General features: G+C 42.1%; 1 protein-coding gene across 2 annotated transcripts in view; it reads left to right on the forward strand.

Annotated features, from left to right (window-relative positions):
• CDK6 (cyclin dependent kinase 6) overlaps nucleotides 1-23,783 on the forward strand; it is a 119,817-nt gene extending 96,034 nt beyond the window's left edge. Inside the window, exons 6-8 of one of the 2 annotated variants that reach the window (XM_074151016.1) lie at nucleotides 16,348-16,398; nucleotides 20,320-20,455; nucleotides 22,245-23,783. In XM_074151016.1, coding sequence (XP_074007117.1) covers nucleotides 16,348-16,398; nucleotides 20,320-20,455; nucleotides 22,245-22,391 — 334 coding nt within the window. In that variant the 3' untranslated portion in view covers nucleotides 22,392-23,783. The remainder of the gene's footprint in view (nucleotides 1-16,347; nucleotides 16,399-20,319; nucleotides 20,456-22,244) is intronic. The other variant, XM_074151017.1, reaches the window with a different exon arrangement.

Consider the following 23,783-nt stretch of genomic DNA (forward strand, 5'->3'; position numbering starts at 1 on the left):
CAGAAGAAAACAGCCATTGTAGCAGGAACACATGTTTTTATGCTGTCTGCAGAACCTGAAGCTCGATAGGAAAGTTTGAACTTCTATCACTAAGTGTAAAGAATAACTCTTCTTAGCTGGATCATGTGGTAAAATCTTGGCTTCACTGAAATCATTGTTGAAATTAACCCTGACTTCAAAGGGGGTTGTAACCTCTCAAAACAATTCAGTGCAACGGGGTGGCCCAAGGAGCGGTGGAGCTGATCTCTGTCAGTGTGTGTGGTACAGCACATGGTTGGGGTGGTCACTGGGAAAGATGCTTCTGCAAACCAACAAGGAGAAGAGGGTGTTGCATAGCGTTGTCCCAGGTTCCGTTCCTTGCACCTCTCTCAGTGACCCTGTACAAGCTTTCGGTTGTCTTCTCCATGAAATAGTCCTCAACAGGTAACTCCCCGGCCTGGGAGGCTTTCATGCAAAACTAGGGTTGCAATGTATGTGGGAGACAGGAAGAGCTGCCGGTTGAAGAGCTGAGGCTGGAATCTGCACTGTCTCTCTTCTGGTCTTCAACGGACTCTGTAGCACCAGCAAAAGAGTGTTCAAGCTAGATTTGTAAAAATTTAAGCCTCTCTGCTAGTACGATTGTTGTTACCTGCCTGCAAAAATATCACACACACATACAAAAAAAAGGTAGTTTCAAAGGAAATCAGGCCATGAGTGTGCAAGCTACCGTTTATGTGTCCTTATCCAGAGAAGGAGGTCCATACTCCCATTTATTACCAGTGGGCAGCTGCGTGATAACTTGTAACAGAGCCTGCAGGCTCTCCGGTGCTTTGAATAGGACAACCAGCTTTTCCCTTGGGAGAGATCTGCAGTCCAGTTCATCCTTGAGTCTCTGCTTCTGACTCACATCAGCTTCATCACACGCTCATTTGGTCTGAATTAGCTATTCTATAGGTGCTAATCTCTCACAGATGTAGTCTGTTAAGGTTGCACTTTGAAAAAATTAGATATACATCGGCAACGTTACGTTCAACAGCAGAATCACAGGTTCTCAACTGCCTGAGCATGTTCTTCATCTGCAGAACGAAGCAGAGACAACAGTGGGCTTTGGGGACAGTGATTCATAGAAATTCTGCTATTGCAGAGAATTGCTTGGAAATCTGAAGTACTGTGTCTTCTGCTCCAGACAGTATGTATTCCTGCCGTAGCCCGGGTGCATCAGGGCAGGCACAGGTGTGACAGGAGATACTTTGGTTTGGACAGGACCAGAAGAGAGAGACCACATGCTCATATAACACACCATAAAGAAAGCTGTGGCTCAAACTGAAATCAATGGATAAGCTTAATGTGATTTCTGTAGGGTAGGAAATCATGGGAAAATCATCATGATTTCTGTATGGAAGGATTATATTCCTTGTCTTTTGAAAACTGCCATGTAAAGAGTTGTTAGGCATACTTCTATGACATGGCTTTGTCTCATTTCACAGGCGTTTTATTTCTTTGTCAGTTATTTTCCAGTGCTTCAGCATATCTGATCATTTCGTCCCCACTATTGTAAGTGGGCACTGTAGCTATGCAGCCGTAGGAATATTTTGCTTTTCGTACTAGATCCTGTATTTCTCTATATGGTAAAGTTTCTACCTTTTTTTCAGCTCTTAGCTTAACCCTCCCTTTTTGTGCTTTGTTCTCTTATTTTCACCACATTTCTGAAATGTCTTTCAAAAGCGGAGAGAGAAGAGACTGTAAGATATTTTCAAGGCTTCTTTATGTTGGAAAGACAACAGAAATAGAGGGAGCAGAAGGGGAACTCGTGAAAGAAAAAATAATGTGCAACTGGATATTGAGAGGGAAGGTATCATAAAACCAAGAGAGCAGAGACATCTAGGCAAAAAGCAACTGCGCAAATACAGCCATGAATGTTGCTTATAAGTTGAGTTTTCCCTATAAACTGGCAAACATCTTAAACGTGGTTTGAGAGCGAGCTGTTCTCTTTATCATGCAGCAATTTTAAACACAGACTTTGCAATCATATTATCTGGTGTTTTCCAGTGAACCTTAAACCAACATATCTAGTGGGGCAAGAGCTCGAAAGTGTAATCATTCACTTGTCTGCTTGCTCACAGTTAGGTTTTGGTAACAGGAAAATTAAAACAACAACTTTTTATTTTTTTCCTTTTCTGTTTTGTCTTTGTTTTAACAAGCAGAGGTGGATGTTGCAGCTTAGAACTATAAAAGCTACACAGCTTGATTTGCAACCTTTGAACCAAGGTACTGTACAGTTCTGGCCTGAGTTTGTTTTTGCCATTTTTGGAAATTTTCTTGTTTTCTTACAAGAATGATTTAAGTTGCAAGTGCCATAAAAGTTCACCACAGTCCAGACCAACTGTACTGGGAGAAGGTTCGTTCCTTGGAAAGATCTTGTCAGCATTCAAAATTCTGTGCTTTGCAGTTTTCCTCCTTTATTCTTCTGCCATTCATGTGCATATGGGTGTGTGGGAGGCTGATGGTTTTTCCAAACCAGACCTAATAAAATAGGATTTTTTCTTCCTCCCCGGATAGGTGGCCAGCCTATTACAAAGATTTTTTTCAAACATTTTTTAGGTTGAATGGACCCAAGCCGCAGTTTAGCTTAGCGACCTTAGTGATCTGATGGAACAACAATAACATTTTGCTTCAAACTTAACTAACAAAGGAAGGCAGAAGGCTGCACTTGTTCAGGTTATTCCATTTTCAGATAAGCAGGATTGTTTCCTGTTTAATCTGACCTCAGAAGCAGGACTCCCATTGGCTTGGGACAGAGGACAAACGCACATTAATGGAGAGAAGGGCCAACAGTCAGAATAACACCACTAATTATTTAGTATGAAATAGATGTGAGTTTCCAAGGTAGCATCATCCCATTAAAAGAAAAATACCGTGTTGTTTTTCAGCTCACACGTTCCCTCAAGCCTTTTCTAGCTGATACCTTTCTAAGTGTCTACAGTTGGGCTGATTGATAGCCGTTAGTCAAATCCAGTAACTGTATGGGTCTGTGGTTGGAGATGAGTGTTAAGTGAGCACCAGGCCATTCACTTGTGGTTTTCCTTCTAGTTTCCAGCTGCGCCAGACTTTCAGTCAGAGGAATAGATCTCTTGGTAAGGGAAACCGTTGATAAACCATAGAAACCAAAAACTGTCACTACTCACGACAAAAAAACAGAAGGGAACCTTCAGGCAGGGATGAGAAGACCCACAGAAGTGGTGTTAGCTGACCGAGCTTAATTTGACTGTTAAATTCAGGTGTAGGGTCACGTCAGGCCAGGCAGTGGCCAGGGACCGGGGCCGGGTGGCTCCGGGGAGGCAGCGGTGGCCGCACACAGTTCAAGCCCAGTGGGAGGTCAGGAGGGAGCTGCCCTCCTGGAAAGCTTCCCATAGCTTCTTCATGTGCAGGTGGCACAGCACTGGTCTGAAATCCCCCTGCACACATCATCCTAAAAAAATATACATTCCTTAGAGGGGCTATTCCAGTCTGTGACAGTCTGAATTAGCCTGGCCAGAGGTCAGAGGAAAAGACTTTGTGGCCAGGAGAAAGACCGCAACCTTCAGTCATGATGTAGATACTTGCAAGTCTTTGCTATTAACACCGTAGCATTTGTAGTGGGTATCTGTAAATGCGACTGGCAGAGAAGCGCCTGGCTCCCTGGCGCCAAGCTGTGCTGGGCAGGGCTGTGGCCTGTCCATGTGAAGGTGCACCACCTGTGTCTGCTGGAGGCTCTCGGAGTTCACTCCTTCCATAAGCCAGAGCAGCCTGAGGGCTGCTTTGATGGTATCCCCGGCTGTAGATGGCTCTCAGCGGTCACTTCACCGGCCGGAGAACAGGGGAGAGGCAGCACGGTGTCACCCGGAGAGGCATGGCCAGCTGTACGCTGCCCAAAGGCTTTCCTTTTCAAAGGGTCTCCTGGCTCTTTCCCACAGCTTCTCTCCTCGGAACTTGGCTGAGGGAGGCTTTACTTTTTGCCTAGAATTTGGCCGGGGGAAGCTCTGTGTACTTTTGTTTGACTCGTAATAGAACTAAACATTGTTTTATTTACTTTTCTCTTTCATAAGAAAATGGCTACAAAAAGGTATTTAAACTCCAAGTGGGTGTATGGGATCCTTTCCTGGACGCTGGTACACTCCGGAGAGGGCGGAGAAAGACTGGATTTTAGCTGTGGCTCGTGTTGCTGAGCTCCGAAGAGTGGGGTTTTTTTCCAAATTGAATGTCTAGTCACAAATTTTCATCTGGGCAGCTTTAGTGAGTTTTCTGTATTTGATTGTCCAGAAAAAAAATCAAATAATTAGCTCCCATTAAAAAAATTTGCTCCCATACTGGTCATAAAACCAGTATGTAGTAGTTCAGGAGTATATAGGACAAATCAGTCTCACATTTGTGTCTTTTCTTTTCAACAGCTTTGCACTAGCAGTTCTCCATATGTAAGCGATCAGCAAAGCTGTTAGATGTTCTTTACATCTTAGAAAAAAATTACAAATCTGCATGAGAGACGTAGAAAGTGCACCTAAAGGCACAAGGCAACAGCAGGGGGTTAAAAACAGCTAAGGGCAGCAGAGCAAAACACAACAGCTTTCTGAAACGTTGTAGTGCTTTGTACCAAGTAAGTAATTGGCTGGGAGAGGAGAGCTCAAAATGTCAGAGAAAGCAAGAGGAAGTTTGATATTTAGATTTCTGGAAAAGCATTTCTCCAAAAGAATCGCGGTGCCCAGAGGCAGCTCCCCACTGCCTTTGTGGAAACGCTTGGCCGTGCCGCAGGGCTCAGACCCCCCGGCTGGTCCAGGCTCTGTGCTTCGGACCTCGCTGCAGGTGGCAAAGACCTAGACAGAGCCCTAACTCGGGGAGGAAGGGAGGTGGCCACGGCCTCCCCTGCCTGTGCACGCTGACTGCCATGAGGCAGCACACCCGGTCCCCACTCCAGCTTCGCCGTCAGTCCCCAGGGTTCTGGTGCTGGCCACGTACTGAGAAATCAAGAAGAGGCACGGCAGGATACGGCTCGCACAGGTTCCCATCACTGCATCCTTTGAAACCACAGCTCGCCTTGTGATATGAGTACACGTGTTGTTGCCTTGCTTCTAATTTCTGTTTGCACACTGCCTGTGGCGCTGCCATCACATTCTCTTGCGTGGTCCGCTTGACCTGCCAACGCGCTGGCCCTGCTGAGGTGAGACAGTGTGGGACACAGCCACCATGGCACGCTGACTCTGCTGGAGACGGAGCCAGGAGCTGACAAGCCGAGGGCTCTCGGTGTCGACATGTGCCATGCCTGGCTGCCCTCAGGCTGGCCGCATGCTTCGTTCTGCAGACTTTGAGGAAACGTCGGTCTGGCTACGCGTGGTCAAACCGTATGACTTCTTCCAGAGACTCAGGTCTGAGGTGCTCGGCTTCCCTTTCATCGGGGCACTGAGCACTTGCCATCCGGGAGCAGCTCTAAGGCAATCTCTGATGCAGGATTTCTTCTTTTACTTAAGTATCCTCCATACTCATAGCTTCTCTCCTAACATATCCAGCTTTGTCAGTAATAAGTGCTTTTACAATGCAGACATTTGTCAAATATGAAATTCATCCAAGGGATTACTTCATTTCCACTCATTTATTCTACTGAGCTGGAATAAATTGGCAAGAAGATCCAGTTACTATTGATTTTGACTGAGTTTGAATCAGTTACCTAAAGATAAATGACTCAATCAGCTATATCATCCAGAATTTGACCAACTATAGTGTATTATCAGCTCGTTTTTATTAGGTTATGCCCATGAAACAGGTTTCATTATTATGTCAGCACAGCATACACAGTGTTCTATACAACTGAATAATTTTTTAAGTGCTGTTTCTATCCAATTAATTGGAGTGCAAGCTTTCGGCATCTAAAGAAGTACACCTAGCAAGAGATTTTTCAGTGATGTTCCTCCCCGTAGCTGTTCGGTTAGGCCTGTTTGGCAGCCACGAGTCATGCTCCGTCGCTCTAGGAATGAAGATACTCGGTTACAGCGAGATGTCACAACACCGTTAGCAGTGAGAGCACACACAGACAGTCAGACTGTGCCCTGTCTAGGTGTCCTGCCCTCTGAGGCACGGAAACAGGCTCTCTTCCTTCTCTCTGGCCTCACAATCAGTTTTCCTTTGCTGTAAAGTAGTTACAAAAGGAGAGGTAAGTGTTGCTCATCTCCTACATCTTTTAAGAGTTTGAGGTGAGGGCACTTTGGTGGAAAGTGAGAGCAGAGTTTAAAGAGGGCCCAGACTTTTTGGTAAACTTCCTAAACTGTATGAAAAGCAAGGCCTAAAATGGCTTACCCTGGAAGGAAGCCCTTACTTGGTTATTCACTTATCCAGAAGAGGATTCTGTTTTATTAATTGTGAGCAAATCAGATTTTTTCTCAGAAATGACAGCCAACTCCATCTGGATCTTGGGGGACCCCGTGTACTGGACATGAAGGTGGTGAACAACCTGGTGATTTGGGGACTGAGAAGTTCCAGCTGCGGGGTGGCTGGAGGAGCTCCAGGTGCTCAGTGCTTCAGAGAGTGAGGAAACACTCATGCTGTAGAGACAGAGGTGGGTGCTATGCCCATTTAAATAGAGCTGTGCCACGGACAGCACAGAAGCAGGACTACGGCTCAGTAATGAAAAAGCAGAGAAAACAGCATAAAAGTTGTCCCAAAATTAATTTAGGAAGCTTTGAAACACAGGGATCTACGGCATAAAGTGTGTTAACGCTGCAGTTGCATAGGGGAGGGTGGCATCTGAGCAGTGTCGTCACCTGGAAGTCCTTTTTCAGTGGGTTGGTTTTTTCTCTTTAATATAAGAAATTAACTTACTCTTCCTTTTGGTCAGGATTCAAGTAGGAATCCATGTGAAATCAGTAATAGCTGTGCAGGATAAGTAACCAGAGAGCTCTCGACAGGTGAACTCAGGTTACTGTGCATTCTTATGGGCCAGTAAATGGAAATCTTGCAGCTTGCCCAGCCTGAGTTACAGAGTGTATCGCATGGGACAAAGTATTGCTTAGGGAAAAGTTATATCTAGTTTAACTGGCCTTTGAAACCTGTATCAGTTTTCCTTGCATGGTTGCTATACATAATTTCTACCTTAAATGCTTATCTCAAGTTTTTCTGCAGGTGTTTATTAATTCACTGTAAGCCAGCACAGCTGCTAAAAATTAAAGTATTTTCTACACACCATCCTTCTAATCCACTTTCATGTCTTTTGACACTCAGACTCAGCAGCTGGAGAAAAAGTTTGAAGTTGAAATTTCACCTCTGCTCACATAACAGTTTAGTGCTTAGTACTGAAATGTTTTCCCTGCCTTTCTTGTCTGAAGGGCTGTAATCCCCTTTCAGAGGTTTTTTTCTGATCAAGAGTGTTTTATTACAGCTGAAGGTGATGAGACATATTAGTTGCGGGGGGGCGGCAGTTCTGATGTTTCAGGTTTATCTGAAAATTTAGAGAGGCTTTGGTGCAACAGGTGCCGTTCTCACGTAGCAGGGGGCAGCAGAAGGGATCACTCGGTACCAACAGGAGCAGCTCAGTCCCCACGGAGAAAAAACCCAAGGATTCTTTCTCTTCACTTGTAATGTTTTCTCAGTGGAAAAGAAAATAATCCCTTTTTCTTGGATTTTATTCAGTATTGAGAATTTTATGTTCTAGATTGTGTAGAATCTTTTGAATTCTATGTTTCCCTTCAAATATGGAAATTTCTATCTATTGGAGCTCTCTTGTCGGGTGTCTCGGAGAGCGCCCTGCGCAGCCTCTGTTACCTCATTGTCATTCTGTCACTGCGCTGCTGCAGATAACAGAAAGGACTTTATCTTTCACATTTTTTTCTGATGTTTTTATGGTTGGATATTTGCTTTTCTGCTTCTGCTTTACTTTTCCCAGCTCTAGAATATTTTTTTTAAAAAAGACTAGTCATTTAGATGTACCATTTTACATGTAACTCATAATGATGGAACTAAAGCATCATTTGTAACACTGTCCTTTCTCATGATTTTCTATTACATATTTAGAGTATAAGCTCTTTTATCTATAGGGTATACTTTAGCCTGTGAAGCTCCTTGCTTAGCATTATTGAGAAAAAAAACCCAGAACCTAGAAAACCTGGGAACACATACTTGGATGTTAATTTGCTAAGTATCTTTGGGCAGATTGAATGAACCAGTGTGTGTACTGTACGTGTTCCTTTCACAGTAACTTGCTTCTCCTTTGATATAGGAGAATCGGGGGTAAGAGGTAGTTTCCTTCAAGCAATAATTACGGGTGCATAGACTTGCAGCTGATAGAAGACTGACAACATTGTTACATATTTGGTTAAAAAGAGTTTGTTCCAAGAGAAATCAACCTAACAGCACAAAATCTTTTAGTTTAAAGCTTTACTGGGAAAGCAATCTGATTGGAAATCTATTCAGTTTGTGGAATATGAATTGGATGTTAATTAGAGCGCCTCAGACTTGAAAACCAGTTATCCCCTTGATTAAAACTAGCTCCAGCATTAGAGGCCCTCTCAGAGCAAAGTCCATTTTCAAAGGGTTTTCAGACCAGTCAATATGGTAAATGTCAACTGATGAGCTTTCTCAGGTCATCCCGACATTGCAAGAAAAGTTGTGGAACGATAAAAAATGTATTCTGTGTCTCTGGAAACTGTGATTTGAACAGCTTTTCACAATGGAATTTCATACAGGGTGAAGGACTAGATACTTCACGTAGAAGATTGCTTTCATTTCATTTGCATAATTGATAAAGACTAGGAACAGACTTAAACTCCTACTGCTAATCTTGAAGGTAGGTCATTTGCTGTGAAACAGATGTTTTAAAACCACTTCTTTGAAGTGCAGCATTAAAGAGCACGTCCACAGCCTGACTAGGATGTGGCATTTTGGAGCGCTGTCTGCTTGATTTTTAAGCAAGGAGTAAATGATGAGCTAAATGAAAGGCATGGTAAAAAGCAGCTCTGGCATGCTCTGGAAGGAGAATTTAGATCTTTTCAAGAAAAGTCTGGGCAGATTTGTTCACAGGCACAAAGACCTGAAGGTAAGGATTCTCCCAAGCTCGCACAGACACAGGTGCTGCCTGCGCACAGCGTCCTCGCGCTTGTCTGTGCTGTCGTGTGTGCGAGTGAACTGGAGAGCAGGGAACCTGTCCACCCACACAGGACAGCCTCATCTAATCCAGAGTTCAGTGACCGCCTTCACATGGAGTTGCACAAGAAGAGTGAAGAAGCTTGGCAGTCTTGGAGAGGGCAAGTTTAGAAAGAAATAGATTCATGAGAGAGAAGAGAATACAGAAAACTAAAGAAGGGACCATGGGAAGAGCATAACCGTATTGTGTTTGTCGTACCAGCAGTTCTTACGGGATGCTACAGAAGTGCAGAAGCCTGCAGTTCAGTTATAGAATTAAACTTCAAACTTCTGACAGACAAGATAGATGTAATGTAGCTGTGTGCAGCGATGTGTGTTTAACACACAAAGGGTTCGATCCTGTTGCTGGTAGAACTGCGGGTACAAACAAGAGGAATGCTGCTTTTTCCACTCTGAGCAGAGACCATACATTTTTTTCCTTTCCCGTTTTCCAAGGTCAGTTGTGTATGTATTTCCAGAACTTGCTTCAAATGTTGGGACAGTTTTCAAAACGCCACTGCTGTATCATGCTCCCTGAGCTGAGATAACAACTCTAAAGCCCTGGTGAAATAAACCTACAAATCTTCTGCAGAAGCAAATGTCCACAGATAAGAGAACTGTGACGTGCGTGCTGAGGGAGTAAGTGAAGGACCTTCAACCTATCAAGGCTCTTCCATTTCAAAAAGCAGTGTTAAATGATGAAAGCTGAAGCAGTTCTGCCCAGGAACAAATGAGATCTGCCCACATTGCTGCATATTCTGGTCAAAGATAATATCTGCACTTACCTTTTGGGTTTTATATATATGCGTGTGTGTGTATCCTTCTGACGAAGCGTCTTTTTTTCCTTATAAGAGGTTGTGAAACTAGATCTCACTTGGCTTGATCCTGGGGGCATTGATATCTGTGGTGAAGCTCCCTTTTCTGTCTGGTGGGGGACGAGGCCCATCCTTCTGCTCCAAGGCCACCCGGGACCTTGAAACACTGCGCTTGCCTGAAAGGTGTCAAGCAAACGTTAAGCAGCCAGAAAAAGATCTTCCTTTGCCCAGTCCCTAAGGGAGCTTTGAAGATGCTTCTATTTTCTCTCATTTATGGTCTTTCTCTTGCTTTTTGCTGTATTTTTCATTAACAATTGAATCTACACAGTAGGCTGGCCCTGCTTTGGTTGTAAAGCTGTACCCAGTGCCTCTGTACAAAGAAGTAAAAGTAAAAAAATTGGGCTGCTAAAGACTAAAATGAGAAATTCAAGGTGGCTGATCTGTTTTCTGTCAGATTTTAGCTGAAGAGTATTTCCTCGGTCATAATGTTTATCTGTGTCATCTTTCTTCTTATACGTAGGAGAAGTTTCTTAAAAGTTTTGAGCAATTTGTGATCAAGTTTAATAAGCTCTACATGAAGTAACTTCTTCCTATGCTGTGCCTGGCACCCATCCACACAAAGATATTATTAAAGGGAAAGGAGAGGGAGAAGTACAAAAAATGGTATGTTGAAAATGAGAACTCTGAATTGCACAACAGCCGAGGCAGAGGCTTGTGACACTTGTGGAAGTGGGTAACTGTCTGGAACGTGCGATGGTGCCGGCTGTGGCCTGTGTTCAGGCAAAAGCTGTGCACCATATTTGTTTTACCTATCAGAAGGGCCGGTGATCTTCATCTTTAAACAGTGATGCATATTTTTTCCTTTTTTCTTGCCTTAGTTTCTCTTTTCATGCCTAAAGTACAGACTTGTCCAGGGGATCTGTCAAAGAGAAACAGAGGTGGGAACACAAGTGGGGAATCGGCTCAGAAATAATCCCTCTGAATAAAGGCTTCCACAGGACAAACCAGATCATGTTATTTCTAGTCATCTCATAATTCTAGTTTTAAGTCTTATTTGTTTTTAGTTCTAAAGATAAAAATATTTTCTTCATAACAAGTAAGAATCTGACAAAATTATTTGCCAGCTATTCACATTTTTTAATATGAAAAGAAAAAAGAAAAAAAACATAATTTAAATATATCTCTGAGTCACAGACTATGTAGCTTGGCAGGTTTCCCATGGCACAATGCAGGATTCCTTGGCAAATGTTTCTTGGCTTTAGCTGTTTTAGTTTCTTCACCATCACCTTGTTGCTCTTGTACACACAGACATACAAACTCCTTTAGACTTTACTACAACCTTACCAACTTCTAAAATTCCTTATACCGCTTCCATGAGCTGCTGCTATATTCTCTCCCTTTACATTTTTCTCTCCATCGTGTCAAATTATCATGGACTTTCTCTTCCAACATCTCCCCCATCTTGTCTAACGCCTTCAGATCAGCAGCTGCCTGTTCTGAAATCGCTGCTTTTCCTCCCAGCATCTCTTTGCCATCCCTTCAACCAGACTGCCTAAGCCTTACGTGCCCAAACCCACACTGCTGTTTTCATTTTAGGGAGTTATTGTATGACTTCCCTGAGTACACGTGCATTGCCAATATACAGACGTTTCACTGAGAATATTGTATATATTCAAGTTAGTAATCAAGAGATTATCCTTATTGTTTTTCTGCGATAACAAGGAAGGGAAGGGGATTCCCAGCTGCTGGTGTCACCACAGTGAGCAAATGGACTAGCAGAACGAATCCAGGTAGTTATTTTGGAAATTATTTCCTACATATCTGGAAAGGTACAGGGCAGTTGTATTGGCACCTCTAGAATTGTTGTGACAGCTCTCTAGTATGTTTTGGTTAAAAGGAGAATTTCTTTACTTTTTTCCCCCTCTTCAATACTGTTTCTCTTCACATGACCTTTCTTGCATGTGTCCATTTTACCTGTAGTTTAATAACTCAGTGTCAGAAATTGAAAGATATTTTCCAATCCAAGAATGCCATTAATTGGTTCAAAAAGCCACTGTCAGGAAACCTGCAGAAATCTTTTCCTGTGCCTCAATGCATGAGGTTTTATTAGACCATTCTTTTCCTTGTGTCTGCACTGCAGTATAGACTAGAGCAGTGCTTATAAATATCTTTAATTCCAATCTTTATGAAAATTCTAGCATTTCTTATGAAAAGTTACGGACCCTCTTTGGTTTGTAAAGCAAAGGCTGAAAGTAAAGGCTAGAAGTAATGTGGCCAGTTTACAGTTAAACCTCATTTATCTCCTGGGTGTCATTGCATTGTCATTGTATACAATACTTTTAGAATTGCTTTGGCACCTCCATGGAGTTGCACCAGGGAAACTTTTTCATGGATACTTGCTTAGGAAATGTTTATATCTCGGTTTTTACTGAGTAGCACAGACACGAAACACTGTGTCTATAAAATAAAGTACTCAAGTACTTTCAGACACCAATATCCAGTTCAGATATATAGAATATTCAGTGACGGTGAAACTCAGCATGAAACAACAACGTGAGCTGAGTATATTCCTTTGGGAAGAGGAGAGCCTACAGTTGATGAATGGTGAAATCAAATTTGTTCAGCTACATATAAGCACAAGAGCCTTTTGTCCAGAAGATGAGTGGTGCAAGTCCTTCTAAACTGTAAGCAGATGGTAACCTTTTCAGGATTTGTGAGGTTTTACATTGCAACCTTATGTCGTGATCTTATCTAGGCTGGAAGGGACCTCTGGAGATCATCTGGTCCAATCCCCCCTGCTCAAGCACGTGCTTATTGACTCAGTAGGAGTTCATTTTAGTGGGACAGAGTAGTAACACGGTGCCTCCAATTCATCTTCGTGTCTGTAGGCTAAGGGCATTTTCGTCCTACATTAGACATGAAAAGGAGTTTCCTCCATTCAGTGGGCACCATTCCAGAGGCAGTGGATAACAATCCAAGGCCTGGAGAAGGAGCTGTCGAACAAGATGGACACCTGTAGATTCCCTGTAACATTTCCTTCCTCGCCTCACCCTAAAAAAATCAAAGAACCAACAACCAACAAAATAGGAAATTATGGGGACATAACAGCATCCAAGTCTTCTTGAGAAAATAGGGAAATTAAATGTCTTAGGTGTCTTTTCATTCCATCTTCTTCCCTATTCGGGTGTGTGTTTTGTCACAGCAATGGTGTTGGAGCACTCAGAGCATGGATTTTGTAGCAAGTGAAGCCAGGGAAGGTTGAGAGCATCAAGGAACCACACAAAAGGCAAGTGATGCCATGGATAGCCTCCACTGGAATATCCCTCTTTCCTGGGACACATGTATACACAGGAGTTCTTTGAAGCAGAGGACAGACTCACATCTTCTGCCACAGGAGATAAATCCAGCTCCATGCCTTTCCCAAGGGAAAAAGAAGGAACTCTGCAAAATCACACTCTCAGAGTTTAACCAGTCTTACACAGATTATCATCACAGAGAGGAGAACATATCCCCAAGTAAGGACTTCTGGATTCGGCTTGCATAAATAAACCTCAGGGAGTGAGTGGGTGAGTGAGTCAAGTGAAAGATACCAGGAACAAAGGTGAAATTTTACATTTCTGTGCCTGCCGAGTATGCTCCCAGTGCAATGGTACTGGGAGAGCTGATGGCCCCCTTTAAGAACGGAATTAAAAAAACAATCGGCTTGAGGTGAAAGTTTGCATGTGTACTGGACTTGCAGTGCTGGCAAGTCATTACTCAAGAGTAACTAGTGCCAAAATGTGAGACAAGATCTTCATACGGCTGCTGGTGAAGTGGATCTACTTCCCCAATCATCCGTCCAGTATTCCAATTGAACCTCCAGCCAAAATTCAGGAGGCAAATTTCATTCCATTAGTGGTGCCTCGCCGGGAGTTGGCATTCTGCTGTAGTTGTGATGGTGGGATGGATAGGAGGCTGAAAGATGAATTAATAACACTTCATTATGATGAAATATCAAAGTATGTTGGAAGGTCACCTTGTGTTGTATATTATATATTCAAAAGAATTTAAATTCTTGCTTCAGCCCTTCAGCAGCGATGGGAAAAACCTCCCTTAAAAATCCCAAGAATCGTACTTGTTTTGGCATGACACTGCCTAAGGTGATTTGCGAACAAGGCTGACTTTGCCAAGCTTTCACAGTAACGCAAGGTTCAGCATAAACATTAAATCAGCTTTCCATTTGCATGGATAGGATTATTTGATCGTGTAGATTTTGTTAGTTTAAAGGGCCCCAATATTCTAATGCTGGAGCCAAGATGAAATACTCAAAGTAACAGTATGTTAATAATTTTAAGCAGTCATTCAAAAAAATATCTGAGGTTGTCATATTGTCTGAGTTTGGAAGACAGGGAGTGTGTCTGCTGCCACAAACACTACTGGGATTAGAGCTACCCACCACTTTGAAAATCAGGCTGGAAGCGTACAGCAGAAGTAAATGCTCCTCTCTGAGTGAAGTTAAGCTTTGTTTTTTTGTTGAAGCCAGTATTGCTGAAAAGCTTAAAAAAAGACAGAAACCTCTAAGTATGGGTTGAAATAGTCTTGTTAAAGAGGCTGCAGTTAGTAAATATTGTGTATGTCTGGAAAGCAGCACAGACCATTATTTATGATTTATTCAGAGTCAAAATAAATAAAGCCCTTTATGGACAAGTAACAGGCTACCGCGTTTTACCCCATCGGTTTCAGTCTGATGTCCTATGGTTTCAAATCAGATGTGATGAAATTGGTCTCTCGATGTCCCTGCACAAAGCAGTTTGCAGTGTGAGGTGATACAGCATGACCTGAATGAGACAAAATGCGTGTTTAGTTCATCAAAGACGGTCGGCATGTCTTCCAGGTGTTGCTCTGCGCTTGTCTTGGTGGCACAGATTTCTGCAGAGATTCTTATGTCTAACTGAGAAAGTCACAGTGCTCTGGGTCTCTGTATCTGGTGTGGACATGTCACAGGCAGTGACATGGAGATCCAGTGTCCATGTGAGAGTGTCAAGATGTAAAGTGCGATTTTGCAGAACCACCTCGTGTTTAGCAAAAAGACACCCATATCTTGCCCCTGACTCTGCATGTGGGCAATGCGAGGGGAAGGACTGTTGCTGAGCGCTCCTTGTTCTCCCAGCACAGACGGGAGAGGTCTTCTTCTATGAAGAGCAACAGTGAAATGATGTCTTTGGCTATCGCTGCTGTTGAGGACCTGCATCAGACAGAAGAAAAGGAGTGCACAGAGAGGGGCCGGAGAACTGACGTTTCTCCATAACCAAAGGCTGCCAGTGAAAACATGGGAACGCGCATCGTTTGTCAGGTCGCCAGGGCTCGGCTGAGCAGTTCTGGAAATGGTAACGTGTAACCACACTCCGAGAGCTGTGCTGCAGAAGAGAGGGGCAGCCTGGCTGCCGGCTGAGCCAAGTTACTGTTGGAGTTCGCAGTGCCGATGAATTGCGGGAGTAATCCACCATTTGTTGAACCAAAATGGTACACAACATCTGGGGCCTGGTCTTCACAGATGCCCTCATTCTTGGCCGGATCCTTAATCATCCCTCAGTAACCTGTTGGAATGTCCTGGGAGTTTAGACCTAAAATTGCGCTGTTGATCGCACCCTACTGAATTCAGCACAGAGATGGCAATGCAGACACACAAAGCTGAATTTCAGGTTTTACGTGGGCACGGTGGGGTGGTAGTATTTTATAAATGATGAGTGAAAATATTTTAAGTCGCACTTTGAAAAGTACCACTCTCTGAAAGTTGCTGTTTTTTTCTGAAAGCCTTTGGACATTCAGCCTATTAATTTGTTTCTTTCCTAAACATATCTTTATGCAGCAGAAGTATTCCTCTCCTTCAAGGTAAATTCTGTACCGTCTCACACCCCATTCTTTACAGACCTTCATAAATCCATTGTCATTTATTTGACCCCTTAAATTTAGGAGCACATTTCCGATATACAATATACAAGAAATTTAATTTTGAATGTATATCCATAATAATTAATCTCTAATTTTATTATGTTTTAATGAATTGCATGGCGTTCACTCCAGTTTTGTCTCTCTAAACAGCTATTTAAGTATGTTCTTTGTAATGAAAACTATTTCATTAATATGATTCATAGGATAGTATTAGTTGAGGAAGTTATTTCATTCATGTTAAAGGATGCAATTAAATTTTCAGAAGTACCATATTCAAAAATATGCCTTATATATCCCCTTTTTTACCACGTTTAGTAGAAACCTGAAAGGTTCTCTCACAGACTGGAGAAAACATGGAGACAGAAGAAGTGAGGTCTCAAAAAAAAAACCATTTTCACCCTGTGTTGGCAGCTGTCAATGACAAATATAAATTCACATTGATTAAAGCAAGTCACATTCTGAAAATATTTCCTTATTCTTTCAGACCACTCTTCCGTGGAAATTCAGATGTTGACCAGCTAGGAAAAATCTTTGAGTAAGTAATAACTAGTTGCATTATGTCAATATGTGTTTAACGTTGAAACACTGTGCGGTTGCTCTGCCATGTTTTTATGCAATAATGTGACTAGAACAAAGTATTCCTAGAACATATTTCCTATTGCTACCGTATGCAACGTGATATTTCTGTGTATTCTGTATCAGAGTGGGAGGAGGGAGCAGCATGGAATATAGTTCTGCAGAACTAACTGCCATCGTCAAGAAGTTATGGGAGACTTCTGGTTGGGGCTTTATAAATCTCTTAAACATCTTGTGCATGTACCATTCGAGTTTATTCCTAAACAGTTACATCCAAGAGATTCTCTTCACATAAACAAATGCAGAGGTTTTGTTTTTCAGTAATTTCTTTGTGTATTTCAGAAAACATTAGAATACTTTAAAATTGTTATTAAACTGAAATCTCTAAGGTGATTACCAACAGCTTCTTTGCAGAAAAGAATTCTGTACATACGAAAATATTTTAGCTTTCGAAATCTAACATAGCCTGTTAAAATGATTAACAGTTGGTATTTTGGGCAGGAAGGTAACTGTGAGAACAGAAGGAATATCAGCATTTTAACATGTGCTTTTTCAGAGATGAACTAATTGGCTTAATTTTAAAACCATTTTACAGTTCTAGGAGTTTGTGCTTTTCTCCGTCCGATATATCAAATTTGTTGAGGAGGTGGGAGGCTCTAAGCTCTCTGAGGTGGAATAATTCTCTTCCAAAATACGTTCTTAGTTAAAAACCAAAAAATCAAGTTATTGACATTACTGATAGGATAATTAAGTAGGATTATATCACTTTTTCTTGTAAAAGCTCTTCAGAGCAAGGAATGTTTCTGAATTTATAAGCAGCATGTAAATTTAAGATCTGCTGTATGTAGTTAAGAAATCAGAGCCACACGGGGAGATTGAATGCCCTTTTGCGGCTGCACCTCTGTCTTCCCTTTTCCTATGGGGAGGCTGCAGGGGTCCGGGGATCTGGATGAAATAAGAAAGAGATAGGCCAACAGAGAGACAGAGGAGGCTGAAAGTTCATTCTCTTGAAGATATTCCAAAGAGAAGATAGTAAAAATTTCTAGGGAGAAGAGCTTAAACAGAGGAAATAATGAATTTCTCTGTTTAACCATTTTTCCAGTTCTCAAATCACAACAGATAGGTTTCTAAGCATTTTCATTATTTAATATGAGGTTCCTAAATTGCAGGTCTTGGTTTCACACAGTTGACTTCCCTTTCCTGCATGCCATACCAGTGTATGTGACTCACTGGCGTGGTTAATTTGTCATGCGCTGAGCAGCTCTTCCTGCCCAGTCCAGAAAAATCAGTCCTTGCAGTTTACTTTTTCTTCTTCTGCCCAAGCTATTCCTTTAGTCCTACAATATTCTGCTTTAATTAATGAAGACAGCTTTGATACATACAACGTTTTGTAATTTAAAAAAGAAAAAAAAAACATAGCTGTGATTATTTTTTTAAGGATTTTTATTTGTTTATGACATTTAAGTGGAAAAATCAAAATTAACTGGGCTGGGATTAAATGCGTGGCTGCTAGCGGCAGCCTGCAACAGGGATCTTCCATCCCTAGGGGACGAGATTACCTGTGCGGAAAAGAATTCATCAAGAAGAGAAAATGCTGTGCTAATTTTAGAAGAAATTCCTTATTACACATCAACTTAAAGAGAAAGTTTGGATTTTCTTATTTTGTGCAGTTCTCCTTAAATGGTTCAAAAGTTTCTTTCTCGGATCTGGGAGGGGGGGGTATGCTAAATGGTATTTATTTTGTGTTTTCACAGCTGGAGAACCCCCTACAGTTAGGCATAGCTCTTCTGGTAGGAGGGTTGTTTCTTTCGATAGTAGTGACTCATTCTCCAGACTAATTTGGACAGAAAGTAGTTTCAGGATTTTAATGCAATCTGCACCAATACGTGCTTTCAGCTCATGGGGCTGTGGTCTGCCTTTGCTGTACATGTGAGTTCTGACTGGCCTCAGGTAAAATTCCACCACACTTCAGGGTAAATCCCTCAGAGGTGGCCCAAAACAACTTACTGCTTTTCCAGGACACCGTCAGCACATGGGATGTCCTCATAGATTTCAGGCTAAACTCTGGGGTGGTTTGAGCAGACTTGTCTGCCATTGATCAGTGGGAGTGGAAAGTACTCGGCGTTTCTCAAGACCAGGCCTGAACCTTTGGTAGGAGGTGAAACTCATCCAAGATACTCCCAAACTTAGTCACTGAAAAGGTAGTGCTACCAGACCAGAATAAGGGCATCTACTCAGACATTTGTTATTAAGAGTTTTGAGTACTACATGAGCGTATAGCTAAAAAAGCCTCTCCTTTCCGCTCTGGTCTCATCCACCCTACCTGTCTGACCGGCTGCCTCCTCGTTCCTCTGTGTTAGCTTTGCCCGTGCCTCTGCTTATTCTGTTCATGCTCTCTCATGCAAACATTAAAAAAGCTGGGACTAACAAAACACATGTGAATGGCAGCTTAAACATCATTATTATTTAAAATATTTAACTCCCCCGTCTTCCTGCGGTGCTGTTTGTATTTTATTTAATAAGGGTCCAGACACTCAAACAGCTAATCATATGGCTTTAAGCACCGTGGCCGAGGGAGCTGCCCCATACACCCACAGGACCTGTGCTGATAAAAGTCAAATTCAGTTTTTCATACAGATTTGACTTATCATTTCCCAAGAGCTGTGATATCTTCAGATGTAGTAAAATTAAATTCTCCTGAGATTTTAATTGCTTTGCCCTTCTATCCGTGCTGTTGTTTTAAGGACTTTTGGTGGCATTTTAGGTGGGCCAAATTACAATCTAAAATCCACGCAGTAGACGTGGAGTAATCCCACCGAGTTCTCCGAGGTAACCTCTGATTCCTGTGGCGGAGTTTGGCCTCACCCAGCCGCGCTGCCAGCCTCCGCGAGAGAAGGTCAATGCCGCTCCCTGGTGGCGGTGGGCTTACTGCAGACCCAAGCATTCAGCGGAGTTTTTTCATGTTCCTTCTTCTCTTACCCTGTCAGTATTTTCAGTAAAAAGTTCGATTTTACAGGCTATAAAAATTGATTTTCCCTGAAACCTGACAAGCAATGTATGGTTTTTTCCAGAACTTCCATCGGAAGCTGGTGTTTCAACCCCACAAATATTAGCATCAGACTAAAACACAAAATGTATGAGACGTGGTCCAACATTGGAGGTTTAACTATTATTTCACTTATTTGGGCTTTAAACTTCAGCATGATTATTTAATAGGTATACATTTCTTCTATAATTTAAAGAATAAAGAAATTAATTCTAAAAAAAAATTAAAATATTCTATTAAAGGGTAAAGAAAAACCAAAATACAATTGCAAATAGAAACATAAAGGCACTCAAGTCCTATGTCACTGCTGAATTGAGACTTTGAAACCTGTATTGTGAAGCAAATAAATTGTTTAAATTTGGGCAACAATTACTGCACGTAGCTTTGAAGCATTATGAGACATCCCTTTTATTGCTTTACCCTCATCTTGACCCACACTCTTCTCCCAGTCCCTATTCTTGTGAATAAAGATCCTTGCATGCAATTCCCCTTTGAAACTTGCTGCTTTTAATCATCCTGGAGCGACATATGTTGCACCATCCAGTCAAGAGCTGAGCAACTTTCTTCCAAAGCACTCGGCCCTTTTTCAACAAAAGGCCTCAGAAAATGGAGACCTAGGCCAGAGAACTGTGCTGGCCACAGAATGATTTCTGCCAAGCACACCGAGGACCTACAGTCGTCAGCCTCTATTCACAGAGATCAGGGCACTATTATACAATTAATCTCATTTAAACTAAAAGACTTAGTCATAAAGTAGACTGCCACTCGCTATAATCAATATAAAGGGGAGACAGCATAAATTTTAGACCTAACATTATGTTTTTCTTTTCACAGTGTAATTGGACTCCCAGAAGAAGAGGACTGGCCTAATGACGTTGCCCTTCCAAGAAATGCTTTCACTTCCAGACCCGCACAACCTGTTGAAAAATTTGTACCAGATATTGATGAACTGGGCAAGGACTTGCTTCTTGTGAGTTTCTATTCGTTGTTCTCCGAGCCGCGTGACTGTGAGTTTCCACTGTGCATGCAACCTGCTGAGACACGTTTATGCTTCCATGTAATGGAGTTGTTAAAGTAGGTAGACAAATCCATTTAGATCTGTGAAACATCAGCACAAAGACACCCCCTTTGGCTCAAGAGGTGTCAGAGAACAGGCAGAGACTAGGAAACTGTCAGGGAAGCACCTGTTTGACCTGTCTTAGACTTTATGCTTAGATCCTCATTACTGAGCACTGCTGTGCCACTGGGTCAGACGGTCTTATAGCACAAGCCTGACGTGAGTACAAATACTGATCTACCATTTTTCATGGAATAGTGGACCCAGGATAAAACAGAAAATAGGCTGCAGAGGCAGATTACATCTGCGTGCCTTCTACTGAATGCTGAAGACCTGAGGTCTGGAATTCGCCAATCGTTGCCTCTTACAACTGGTAACACTGAATTCAACTAAATTATTCCCATCATTTTTATAGATGTGTTATAAATCCCAGCCCTGAAGTTCAGCCTTGGAATGGAATGTAGGGAATGGCTTGCCTCAGTTTGCCTTTTGCTGTGCTTGTTGAAATCCAGCTAAATTTGTTCTCTGGAAGCCTTTCAAAGGCCTTGCTTCACACAGGCTCGGTAGAGGGGGCTTAGCGCTGCCCTTGAAAGACTTGCTACATCCCTCTAGGAGCTGCTGTCTCTGGCCAGAGTTATTTCTAGAGAAGAGCAGATGGTCCTCCATTGTCCTTGCGACTGCAGCTCCCAGCTGTGGTCAGCTGGACTACGTCTGGTCACCTGAAATGACAGCAGGAAACACATCTGTTGTGCTTGACAATGGAACCTAGAGGAGGGACAAGAATTAGATTCTGGGAACAACAAGGAATAAAGTATGGCAGAGAGCTCAGTGAGTGAGAGGCGTGATAGGAGGGAAGGAGAAGACAAATATCTATGCCGAGAAGGTGAGGTGGGAAGGGAAGCTGTTCCTGTTAGGCAAAAAGATGAGAACTGGGAGCCACGGGTGAAAGGGGAGAGTAGTACTGGAAATCACTGAGTTAATGTCAGAAGTTAAAAGGTAGAAATTCTGATACAAGAAAAGAAAGTAGGAGTAGGAAGTAGTTAGAGAAGGAAAATAGGAAGAATACTATTTGGAGGAGAATGAAGGAGGAAAAGAAGGTATAAAACACAAGGCTATGGGAGAGATTTCAGTGCTGGCTGGACAACGGCTGGGATAAGTCTCTGGAAAGAAGGCAAGCAAAGTACAACTAGGAAGAAGAGGGAGGAACTGAACACAAAACTAGCATATGAAGGCTATAAAGTGAAAGACCCAACACCTATAGAAATGCTGAGAAACGTTCATTCATAAGGAATGAACACATACCTTATGTTGCTGACCATGCTGGTATAACCACAACAGACCAGTGCATTGGACACTGAGGGGATTCAAAAGCTATTCATGAGTAGTTGCTCCCGGCAGTCCGTGAGACAGATGTCCTGTGCTCCTGAATTCCAGAAAACCTGAATTGGGATTTCCTAAATTATGAATACTTGAATTCTCTGACTTGTTATTTTCTATTAGCTTTGGGGATGCCACATTCGTATCCTATGACCCCACTGCTTGTTTAATATGGATGGTCATCCTATCGTGCAACACCTGCTGAAACCCTGTTGTGTCTCATACTGGTCATAAATTGAAGGAGACATGAATTAATGTATATATGCAGTGCTAGCACTGTTAACTGTACATTTTAGTTAAAAACAACTTCTTTTCATACTTTCAGAAATGCTTAGCATTCAATCCAGCCAAGAGAATATCTGCCTATGTTGCGCTCTCTCACCCATATTTCCATGATCTGGAGAAGTGCAAGGAGAACCTGGACTCTCACATGTCATCCAGCCAAAACCCCAGTGAGGTGAACGCATCGTAATGCTGACTGAAGACGAACCGCAAATGAACACGACGTGTAGCTGACAAGGCCACTGTCCCGTACGAGCCCCATAGCTGTTCTAGCGAAGATCGTTATTTGGAGGTTTTACGCACTTATCTTTTATTTTGGGATTGTGATGTGCTTATCCAAGGAAATCAATCTAGTTTACTTTCATCAGAGCAACGCAAGGGCTGGGGCTCTGACCTGCTCCCATTGCAGCTTTATGTTTGTTTTGGGTTTGTTTTGTTTTGTTTATCTACCTGGGAAAATGCCAGATGAAGAGAAGCTGCTGACCGGTTTTACTGCCATTTTATCCTTTTAATATTGAATGCTGCCAGTGTGGACTAGGACGGCCGAGTCACTGCCAAAACCTGATGCAATCTCTCTAGCTGCTGAAGCATGATTTGGTACTTTATTATTATTATTATTATGTGATCTCTTACAGTGATATTTAAAGAATGGCATTGAAATATCAGATCTCTGCGACCTGCAGGTAACTGATACGTGCATTAATACATCCAGCTACTGTTCATTCATAGCATATGTGCAGGTGCTTCCCCACTTGAAAACTTGGATGGATTATTTTATCATTTCATTGCTCTATAAAAATAACAGTGATGATGGTGATCATAATAAATCTCTCAACTTTTAGGTTTTTTTCATACACAAGCGAATTACTATCTAGTACGTTTGTGTGCATGTTGCAAAACACAAGTGTTTTAAAAAATTTGTAGAGTCCTCTTCTTAAAGACTCTTTCAATTTCCAAATGGTCGGTTTGTGTTGAAATCCAGGCACATTCTAGCCCATCATCTAACCCATCTTTCCCTCTGGAAACAGCTGCACGCACATTTTCTTTATCTCATTCCAGATTTTCTGATATGCAGCTCAAAGACATGAGCAGAGCCAATGCAAATCAATACAGATTTTTGCCTTCAACCTGTTCGTATTATCAGCCAAAAAGGAAAATAGAAAAACTATTTCCAGTTCAGAAGCAGATACTCCTATACCTGTAATAAGCACAGATAGGTATTTGTGCTGAACTGTACGCTGCATACTGCGCTGCCTTACCTGCAACACCCCCGTGCATCACCAGAGCACGAACATCACTGTCACAGAACCCCTCAGATGTCATTTATTGAGCAGGCTTGTTTTCTATGCAGAAATGCATGAGCTTCTCTCCTAAACCACCATGTGGGTATCTCAGCACATGCTTCTCCACTAGGGTTAATGTGCCGTTACTGAATGTCAAAATAACTAAGCAATTCACATACCTTTATAGCACAGTTATTTTAAATATTACATTAAAATTTTATATTTAGTATTTTTACCTTAACTAAAATATATTTTCAGTGTTTTTAAAAGAAGCTTTTATTTTTTTAATACTGTACCAG

Source organism: Numenius arquata, chromosome 7, assembly GCF_964106895.1.
Source record: "Numenius arquata chromosome 7, bNumArq3.hap1.1, whole genome shotgun sequence".
Lineage (NCBI taxonomy): Eukaryota > Metazoa > Chordata > Aves > Charadriiformes > Scolopacidae > Numenius > Numenius arquata.